General features: G+C 56.5%; 1 protein-coding gene across 1 annotated transcript; it reads left to right on the top strand.

Annotated features, from left to right (window-relative positions):
• The first annotated feature begins 828 nt into the window (after positions 1-828).
• LOC137459678 (zinc finger protein 883-like) lies at positions 829-9656 on the top strand. The gene is made up of 3 exons (XM_068170451.1): positions 829-1091; positions 7511-7600; positions 8212-9656. Exons 1-3 carry the CDS (start codon positions 829-831, stop codon positions 9347-9349), a joined length of 1491 nt encoding a protein of 496 aa, XP_068026552.1. The 3' UTR covers positions 9350-9656.
• Positions 9657-10319: the final 663 nt, after the last annotated feature.

Genomic DNA, 10319 nt, shown 5'->3' on the forward strand with positions numbered 1-10319 from the left:
TTGTTTGAAACCCCAATGCATTTCAGTTACATTTTCATGACTGTGGAGCACCAGCTGTCAAGTCCTCCCCAACTTCTCTAGGTTGCTTCTTGTGCAGCATCAAATGTGCCTTTTGTAGTCTTTGGGAGGCAGCAGCTAAGGTTTCTCTCTCCATCCAGCTGCACCTCTTGATTATGGAAGATTTGCTCCCTGTCCTGTGTTCTTCTTCTCTAAAGCTGCTTTTTGTCATTCCAGCAGTCTCTCTCAGTGGCTTAGCTCTTTGTTTTGGTCTGTAAACCATTTTAAACTGTCCTGGTTTACTGATTGGGTATCCCCAGCAGCTGCATGAGGGTGACCTAAACGACCTCCTGATGTGTGTGCCATCACCCCATGTTCCTTCTGTCCACATTACAGAGACCTGAGCACAAACCTAACAGGCAGTTGTCCCCCAAGAAGTTGACTCTTCCCTTGAAAGTGCCACTGGTCTCTTTGGAGCCAGAAAGGATCTTCTGTGTGGTTCTGAGCCTGAACTCAAACCTCTCTCCCTTAATCCTGCAGCTACAAGTGGTCCAAGAGAGCAGAGGTCTTAGCTGCTTTGCTTTGTAACCAACCTGTGCGTCCATCAGGCCACTGCTGAATGGCTTCATTGATGCCACAGCTTTGACTGTGACTACCAAGGTGTCTTTGATAGGAGCCGTGTTAGTGTCTGGCAAGGTTTCAAGGGCAGTGTCCTCCACTGCAATAGGAGCAGCACTGTCTGTCCTGTAGCTCTTAGAGCTTCAGTTCAGCCTAGGGCAGCCATTGTCAATTTGCAAAAGGCATACACAAAGAATGAAAAACTACACCCCCATGGCCAACGCCACTGACATGGCTTGGGCTGTTGCGGCGGCTCTGATTGGCTGTGGCTGCCCGGCCGTGGGCGGGACTTCCGTTCCAGACTGCGACCTGCCTCCGCTCCCCGTCCCACGTGGCCGCAGCAGCCGGAGGGGCCGGGCCGGGGTCTCCCTCCCAGCGCTCTCTGTTTGCCAGCAGCCTGCCAGGGCCGGCGGCTCCCTGTGCGCTGAGCTCTTCCTCCTTCTCCTTCGCTGCTTCGCTCTTGTCCCGGGATCCAGGTGTGGTGAGGGAGTCTCTGGGGCTGAGTTGGGGGTCGTGGGGTGGGGATCAGGGAATGCTCTCTGTGGGGCTGCGAGGGGTCGGGAGGGTCGCTTGGGTTGGGGAGGGGTATGTAGGGCAGGGGTCGGTGGGGGTGGGGCGGGGGGAAGCCTCTGCGGGGATTTAGGGGGAACCGATGGGGTTTGGTTGGGGGCTTCTGGGCATATGTGGTTGGAGGTCCGTGGGATCCGGGGGAGATCCGTGGGGTACGGGGTGGGTCTGTGAGGTGCGGGGGAGCTCTGCAAGCTTGGCGCTTGGGGTCTGTGCGGTTGGGGGGCGGTTCGCTGTGATTGAGGGGGACCTCTGTGCAGCTGTGGGGGTCCGCGGTATTCGGGGTGGGAGGGGGAGGGGGGCTGTGGGGTAGAGCAGAGGTGTGCAGGGTCAGTGAGCGTCATCTGTGCTGTTCTGGGAGGGGTCTGTGCGGTTGGGGTGCCGTGGGTGGGGTTGGAAGATTTGTCGGTGTGTTTGGGGGGGTTTCTTTGGTCTGCTGGGGGGTCCTGGGATGATCCGGGTGGACCTAGAGGGGTTCGGGAGGTGGTGCTGGTGAACTCAGGTGGTCCTGGGGTGGTCCACGTAGACGTAGAGGGGCTCTGGACGGGGGACTGGTGGCGCCGCGTGGTGGGGCAGGGCTGCTCTGTGGGGCGGCTGGGGAGGGTCGGTTGGGTTGGGGAAGGATTTGTGGTGCAGGGGTCCGTGGGGCTGGTGGAGGGCAAGCTTCTGCAGGTATCTAGGGGGGATCGGTGGCCTGTGTCCCTGTGTCCCTGTGCTGGGGGCTGGGCTGGCAGCAGAGCTGAGCTGGCAGCGGCGCTGTGGGGGCTGCTGTGTGCAGGAGAGGTGGTGGTGAGCGTGGGGTGTGGCTTGCAGCAGAGGCTGCTGTGGGGGTGTGTGGGGGAGCCCTGGGGGTTTGGAGGCTGCTGTGCTGGCAGCGGCTGGGCTGAGGGCCAGGCGCGGGGGGGAGCTGTGGGCAGGCTGTGTGCTGGGTGCCATGGGGGTGTGAGGCGTGGGTGCTGTGCTGAGCCTGAGCTTGGGAGCACCTGGGGCCGGTGTCAGCTGTGGGGCGGTTTGGCTGTGCTGGGGGTGGTGGCATCCAAGGCCTCTGTGCTCTGCAATCTCCTGAGGCACAAAGATTCCCTGGGGGGTTGCAGAGTGATTCTCAGTTTCTCTGCAGGCCTCCTGAGCACAGAAAGGCTCAGGGCAGGAGGAGCTTTTGCCGATGGTTGTTTTGTGCAGCCTTGGGTGTTGGATCAGTGTCTTGGCTGAGTTTGGTCCTTTCTCTTGTGGCCAAGTTGAGGTCCCTTTGGTTTTGGCAGCTGAGCACAGCTTGAGGCTTTTGCTGCAATGGTTTTTGTGCTGGCAGCATTGTGTGCTGCCAGCTGGAGTGCTGTGTGCAGCTGTGGTGCCCCCAAGAGGGGCAGGAGGTTGAGCTGTTGGAGGGGGTGCATAGGAGGCCATGTGGGTGGTGGGAGGGCTGTGGCAGCTCCCCTGTGGGGGTTGGCTGTAAGAGTTGTGTCTGAGGCTGGAGAGGAGAAGGCTGTGGGGAGAGGTTGGAGCAGCCTTGTGGTAGCTGTTGGGGTCTGCAGGAGAGCTGGGGAGGGACTTCGGTGAGGGGCTGGGAGTGATGGGCTGAGGGGACTGGATTGAAGGTTGAGGAGGGCAGATTTGGAGTGGAGCTTGGGAGGCAATAGTTTGGAGTGGGGGTGGTGAGAGCCTGGAGCAGGTTGGGCAGGGAGGTGCTGGCTGCCCCCTCCCTGGAGGTGCTGAGGGTGGGGTTGGATGAGGGCTTTAGCAGCGTGGTGTGGTGGAAGGTGTCTGTGGGCATGGCAGGGGGTTGGAGCTGTCTGATCTTTGGGGTCCCTTCCAGCCCAAAGCATTCTCTGGCTGCTTCAATTTGGACACTTAGCAGAAGTGCAATGAAGGGAACTTGAAATAAGCAAAGTTGTGAAACTGGCTCTGAGCCTGGGGGCTGGGTGTGAGCTTGGGAAGTGGTTCTGACCTTAGTTGCTGGCTCTGGGCTTGGGGTGTGGTTCCTGACCTCAGGGCCTGTCTCTGAGGTCAGGGCCTGGTTCCTGAGCTTGGGAAGTGGTTCTGATCTTACTTGCTGGCTCTTGAGCTTGGTTCTGGCCTTTGTTGCTGGTTCTGGAGCTTAGGGGCTGGCTCTTGAACTTGGGGTCTGGCTGTGAGCTTGGAATGTTGTTCTGACCTTAGTTGCTGGCTCTGAGCTCAGGGGCTGGTTCTTGAGCTTGGGAAGTGGTTCTGATTTTATTTTCTGGCTCTTGAGCTTGGGGCCTGGGTGTGAGCTTGGAAAGGGGTTTTGAGCTTAGTTGCTGGCTCTGGGCTTGGGGTGTGGTTCTTGATCTCAGGGCCTGTCTCTGAGGTCAGGGGCTGGTTCTTCAGCTTGGGAAGTGATTCTGACCTTAGTTGCTGGCTTGGGAGCTGAGTCTGCACTTTTGATCTAGGTTCTGGACCTTAGTGGCTGTCTCTTGAGCTTGGGGGCTGGCTCTTGAGCTTGGAATGTGGTTCTGTCCTTATTTGCTTATTATTGTGGTTATTATTGTGGTTCTGACCTTATTTGGAGACTTGATGGCACTTGGTGCCATGGGTTAGTTGTTTGGGTGGATTGGATTGGTTGATGGGTTGGACGTGATGATCTTAAAGGTCTCTTCCAACCTGGTTTGGTTTGGTGGCTTGTGAGCTTGGGGCCTGGGTGTGAGCTCTGGAGGGGGCTCTCAGCCTGGGAAGTGTTCTGACCTTAATTGCTGGTTCTTGAGCTCAGGGGCTGGCTCTGAGCTTGGGAAGTGGTTCTGATCTTAGCTGCTGGTTCTTGAGCTTGGGGCCTGGATGTAAACTTAGGAGCTGGTTCTGAGCCTGGGGTCTGGCTCTGCATTTCTGATCTGGATTCTTGGGCTTGGAAGCTGACTCTGACCTTAGTTGCTGGTTCTTAGCCTGGGGTCTGGCTCTGCATTTCTGATCTGGATTCTTGGGCTTGGAAGCTGACTCTGACCTTAGTTGCTGGTTCTTGAGCTTGGGGGCTGGGTGTGAGCTTGGCCCCTGCCTTGAATTTAAAATGAGAGAGTTTAGGCAGTTGGAAGTTGAAGCTGAGCTGCTTTGCACAGCAGTGCTTCAGTGTTTGTGGTGCTCCAAAGGCAGATCTCAAAGAGCTGCTGCAAGAGTTGAGCTGAAGTGGCACAGTGCCCTGCAGAGGCAAAAGCTTTTCCCTGCCAGTCAGCCATTGGAATCATCTCCCCAGGGCAGTGGTGGATTGCCCTGCAGGGCAGAGTTGGAAGGCTCAGCTTGGCAGGGGGCTGGGCCAGCTCCTTTCCAGTCCAGTGTCAGCTGGCAAGGTTGGAGCAGCTGAGTCTTGGGGTCCCTTGCAGCCTGGCATTGTGTGGCAGCAGAGCTGTGCTGCTGGTTTTGAGGGCACTTGGAAAGCTTCTGGAGCATTTGTGCAGAGTGTGCAAGACATCCCTGAGCCTAGCAACTCCCTCAGCTCTCTTGAGAATGAACTCTGCAGAGCTGGAAGAGCTTTCCAGGAATTTGGCAGAGGTTTGGAGGAGTTTGGAAGGGATTTTGGTTCTTCTCCTCCTTGTCTTCTTTATTGTCCTCCTCTGCCTCATCTTTTTCCTCCTCTCCTGGAGGCTGCCCTTAGACTCCTAGAATCGTAGAGTGGTTTGGGTTGGGAGGGAGCTGCAAAGGTGCTGCAGTCCAAGCCCCTCTGCAGTCAGCAGGGACATCCTGCACTAGCTCAGGTTGCCCAGAGCCCTGTCCAGCCTCACCTTGAACCTCTCCAGGGCTGGGCCCTCAAGCCCCTCCCTGGGCAACCTGTTGCAGTGTTCCAGCAGCCTCCTGGTGCAGAACTTGTTCCTCACCTCCAATCTCAATCTGCTCTGCTCTAGTTTGAAGCCATTGCCTCTGGTGCTGTCCCTGCAGGCTTTGCAAAGAGTCCCTCTGCAGCCTTCTTGTAGTCCCCTTCAGGTACCAGAAGGTCACTCTTAGGTCTCCCCAGAGTCTTCTCTTCTCCTCTCCAGGTTCATCACCCTCAGCTCCCTCAGCCTGTCCTAGTAGCAGAGCTGCTCCAAGCCCCTGATCATTTTTGTGTCCCTCCTCTGGACCCTCTCCATCAGGTCCCTGTCCTTCCTGTGTTGAGGGCTCCAGAGCTGGCTGCAGTGCTGCAGGTGAAATCTCAGCAGATCAGAGCCAAGTGCCAGGATGGCCTCTGTCCATCTCTGGCCATGCTGCTTTTGGTGCAGCCCAGGCTGCCCTTGGCCTTGTGGGCTGCAGGCTCCCCCTGTCTGTTCCTGTCCAGCTTCTTGTCCAGCTGCAGCCCCCAGTCCTTTTCTGCAGGGCTGCTTCCTATCCCCTCCTCCCCCAGCCTGTCCTGATTGTGAGGATTGTGCCAGGCCAGGGGCAGGACCCTGCCCTTGCTCTTGTTGAAGCTCAGGAGGTTGCCCTGGGCCCCCTCTGCAGCATCAAATCCACAACAATCCATAGTGCGCCTGGGCCACGGGACCCAAGCAACCTCCCTAGGCCAAAGCTTCCTCCAGAGCTCCACCAAAGCAGGCCAGAAGCCCAGGCCCCAAATTCCTTCCCCCTCCCGCATGCCTCTCTGCCCCTCCTCCCCCATACCCAAGAGCTGCAGTTACAGATTCTGGTAGGCAGCTCCCAGGTGAGCCAGGCCGCTGCAGGCCGCAGTTGGCAGCACTGCCAAGGCCTCAAAGCTCCTCTGCAGAGAGAGATCCCAGAAGATGTTCCTGGGAGCAGAGAGGAAGGGCAAAGGAGGTTGGAGATCCTGTGCTGTTCCTTTGTAGAGAATGGGTGCAGGCCTTGTGGGAATGAACTAAGACAGATGACACTTTGTGGTGTCCCTCTGTACTCTGCTGTCCCTTCTGGAGGTCTCTACTCTCTTGTGTAAGACATCCCAGTGCCTTCCACCCACCACAGGTATTCTCCTCCATGTTCTCATCCAGGGACTTCTGTTGGAACCTACTGGCTGTAAAGATCAGCCCTGGTGATGTTGTGGAACCCTTGGGACTCTGAGGGGGCAGCAAGTGAGTGGAGCTGGAGCAATGGATGGAGAGATGGAGGGTGAAGGCTGCAGGGGGTGGGAGGGCTTAGTTCAGCAGCTGTGTGGCTCTGCCTGGCTCCTACCTCCAATGGTGCTGGCAGCAGCTGACCCCAGAAGCTCAAAGTCCCTAACCCTGCTTGGCTGAGGACAGTCCCCTGACCCCTCCTGACATCCAGCACAGCCCAAGCAGGCACTCAGGGCTCCTAGCCACACAGCCCAGCCATAGCCCATGGCAGGAGTCACCTGAGGTCTCACTCCCTCTCTGTCCCCCTTCCTCTCCTCACTTCCTGCCTGAGGTGTCTGCCGGGTCCCTCCCCAGCCCTCATCTGTAACCCCCCCTTGGCTTGGTGCTGTTCTTTCAGCCCTCCAGCTGATCCCAGCCTTTAGTCTCAGGCCCCTTCCATTCTTGTGCTGCTGCTTCCAGCCCAGTTCCTTAGATGCTTCCTCAGCCACAGCATTTCCCACTCCACCCTTCCAGCTGAAGTGGCAGTGGAGGTGGGGGACACAGGGCCATGGGACAGCCAAGGCAATAGGGCCATGGATGGGCTGGAAATGGTGGAAGAGCCTGGGAATGGTCAGGCAGGAATTTGGCCTTGTTCCCCCAAATAGGGGAGAGGATCCAGGGCCAGGTGCAAATGTGTGTGCAGGAAATGGCAGAATCTGGCAGCTTTTTAGGAGGTGAAAGGAGTGAATTATGCTGCAGCTCTTCATGTGCCAGCTGGGAGATGAACAACAGCCCATGGGCACTGTGCCCTCCCACCAAACCTCATTTTCTCTTGGGGATGTGGAGTGGCAGCTCCAGGGAACTGGGAAGAGCAAGCTGAGAGAAATGGTCAGGGAGAGAAGGAAGCCAAACCCTTTCCAGTGAGTCTCTTTGGGCTGCAGGTGTGTGAAGGGTGCTGGAGGTATGAGGTTTGGGCAGGAGCCAGAGACTCCTCCAGCATCCCAGTGAGGGCTTAAGAGGTTTAGCATGAATGTGCCCATGTCTCTTCCCCCTTTGCTACATCTGCAGAGATCATGAAGCTCCCTTTGTGTGTGTCCTGAGGGCTGCTCTGATCTTCTTTTGGGGAGTGGCCAGCAGAGAGGCGTGTGCAGGGCAGAGCTGAGCACAGAATGGGTGTGGTGGGGGTGAGGAGCTGAGTCTGCACTTGTTGAGGCCTCCCATCTTGAGCAGCCCTGGCTGTGTGCTGTGGCTGTGCTGCTGGGCTTGGGAGCTGCACCCAGCAAGTCTGAGCTGTACTGCCTGGTCCTGGGCAGTGCTGAGCCATCCCTTGCAGGTCAGTGCTCTCCTCTGAGACCTTTGCTTCTCTTTGGCAGGAGTTGTGTCCCTCTCTCTCCATCATCCCTGCTTCTGCTTGCTGGGGAAGAGCTGAGTTTGCAGATCTGCCCCATGGAGCAGCCCAGCAGGTAAGAAACCCAGAGTAGGGCAACAGCAGGATCCCAGCCCCAGAGTCCCAGGGCACCTCCCAGCCTCCTCCACCTCTTCCTGCCCACCACATTTCACCCCTCCAGGGGCTCTGAGGCACATCAGGTGTTGGAGTTTGGGAACTCCCTAGGCTTGTGGGTGTCTGTCGTGTGGCAGGAGGTGATGTTTGGGGTTTGGATTTGGAGGGTGGTGGGAGAAGGTTGGAGGTGGTTTGGTCTTTCATTGGCCAGTGCTGCTGCCTCCATTGTCTGAGGCAGGAGAGATCATAGGACAGGGCCTGGGCCAGGAACCACGCTGCCAATGCCACCAGGCTTGAGGAGAGCAGGACAGGACCACTTGTAAGCCCCAGGGTACCTCAGGGCACTGATCACAGGAACCTGGAGTCTCAGCACAGGTATTAGAGGTCTGTGCCCACACCATTGCAAAAATTGTATATTTGAGGTCCCCTCTGCATTCTTTCCTCCAGCTGGGTGTTGGGAGGTGTTGGGAGTCAGGGAGTGTCATGACCCAGGCAGGATCTGAGGGTTTGAGGTCCTGGGCTCAGGTGCTTCCATCTTACCTACTTCAGAGCTGTGACCCCTTTCTGCCACAGTATGGCCTCACAGAAGGACCCAGACAAAAGCTGGGAGGAGAAGCAGCACCCAGAGATCAAGTTGGAGCAGCCCAAGTGCAGCCCCAAGGGAGAGAAGGATGAGAAGGTAGAGGACAAGATGGAAGATGGTGATGCTGAGCAGAATCATGACTATGATAATGATGAATATGAAGAGGAGGATAACCATGAGAATGAAGGTGATCAGGATGAGGAGGAAAAGGAATTTGCAGAGGAGGATGAAGCCAGAGCAGGTCCCTCTGTGCCACCCAAGCAGTGCCGTGAGTGTGGGCAGAGCTTCCCACTTGGCTCAGAGCTGGTTAAGCACCACTGCCCCTACCCTGGTCCCCAGCCCTTCGTCTGTGGTGACTGTGGCAAGAGGTTCAACAAGAGCTCTGAGCATATCCAGCATTGCCGCACCCACACCGGTGAGAGGCCATACAGCTCTGCGGAGTGTGGCAAGACCTTCACTCACAGGTCTTCCCTCACTCAGCACCGCAGTGTGCACAGCACTGAGAAGTCCTTCCCCTGCGGGGACTGCGGCAAGAGCTTCAAACAAATCTCCTATCTCACTATCCACCGCCGCATCCACACTGGAGAGCATCTGTTCCCCTGTGCTGCGTGCGGCAAGAGCTTCACCAGGAGCAATGGATTCATCCAACGCCAACTCATCCACCGCGGTGAGAAGCCGTACAGCTGTGCCGACTGCGGCAAGAGCTTCACCCAGAAGGGAAACCTCACAGAGCACCGTCGTGCGCACACTGCCGAGAAGTCTTTCAGCTGTCCGGAGTGTGGCCAGGCCTTTAGTCATAGGAGCGCTCTCATTCGCCACCACCGCACCCACACCGGTGAGAAAGATTTCAGCTGTCCTGACTGTGGCAAGCGCTTCAGCCGCAGAGACAATCTCATTGATCACCTCACGAGCCACACTGGTGAGAAGCCTTTCACCTGTGCTGATTGTGGCAAGAGCTTCAGCCACAGGAGCACTCTAATTGCTCACCGCCGCACCCACAGCAGTGAGAAGGCTTTCAATTGTGCTGATTGCGGTAAGAGCTTCATCCAGAAAACACTCCTCAGCAATCACCGCTGCACCCACACCAGAAAGCATCTTGCACTGGAGGGGAGGCATAAGCCCACCTAGAATCTGTTGGGTAATCATGACCCTTCTGAGAGGGCCTTTCCAGCACAAAAATCATCCCTTTTTCCTTTGCAATTCTCAGGGACTGGGGACACCAGCAGCAACAAACATCTCCTGCCCTTCTGAACACCAATTAGTGCTAATGAGAACAATTACAGTGCTGAGTCGGCACAGCTGGAGCTCCCAGTGGAGCTGGGTAGGGCTTTGCCAGGGTCTGTCTGGTTCTTCCCCAATGCTTTGTGTCTCCCTGGGGTAAGAAATCCTCTGTCCGTTAACCAATTGTCTCATTAAACCCCAAAAGTTACCCAAATCCTGTCTGTTTGCTTTTATTTCTGACATTCCTGCCTCAATGCCCAAATTTTGGGGGCATTTGCTCCCGAGGGATGGGGTGGAGCTGTGTGCCCAGTTCAGGGAGAGGACAATGAGGTTCTCAGAGGAGTCTTGAGGGGCATCTCAGAGACATTCTTCAGGGATTTTCAGGTGATCTTAGGTGTTTGGGATTTGGATGGTCCTGGGACTGACTTTTGGGATCTTTGGAGGGTGTAGGGGGAAGCTGATGGAGATCTTTGGAAGAACTCAGAAAGCTTCTGTTGGCTTTCCACTCTGGAGCTGGAACAAGTTGAAGAGCTGAGAAGAGGTTAATCTGCTTCTTCCCCCCAAAACAGAAGTGAAGGAAAAATAACACACACCCCCAAATCAAAAAACCCTCTGGGTTGAGATAAGGACTTGAGACAACATCAACAGAGCTGAATCCAGATGAGATCACATAGTGCACACTGACCTGAGGCTGTTTGCAGAAAGAAGCACAGCAGTCAGCAGCAGCAGCCAGGAGTTAAACCCCTACAGCCTTCCCTCTCAGCAAAGAGCCAGCACCTGAGAGCCAGAACCCAACAGCAGCAACCAGAACAGGAAGCCTCTCATGTTGCCATCTGAACTTCAAGCCCTGTAGTACTTTGCTCCAGCCAGCACTGTC

Source organism: Melanerpes formicivorus, unplaced genomic scaffold (genome assembly GCF_026170545.1).
Source record: "Melanerpes formicivorus ecotype bairdi unplaced genomic scaffold, bMelFor1.0.p_v2 SCAF_389, whole genome shotgun sequence".
Classification (NCBI taxonomy): Eukaryota; Metazoa; Chordata; class Aves; order Piciformes; family Picidae; genus Melanerpes; species Melanerpes formicivorus.

Bases quoted from the DNA above. Each gene is read 5' to 3' on its own strand.
- LOC137459678 (XM_068170451.1), top strand. From the start codon at position 829: ATGGCCAACGCCACTGACATGGCTTGGGCTGTTGCGGCGGCTCTGATT. The intron at 1,092-7,510 runs GTGTGGTGAGGG...TCTCTTTGGCAG, and splicing joins GCTCTTGTCCCGGGATCCAG to GAGTTGTGTCCCTCTCTCTC. The intron at 7,601-8,211 runs GTAAGAAACCCA...TTTCTGCCACAG, and splicing joins CCCATGGAGCAGCCCAGCAG to TATGGCCTCACAGAAGGACC.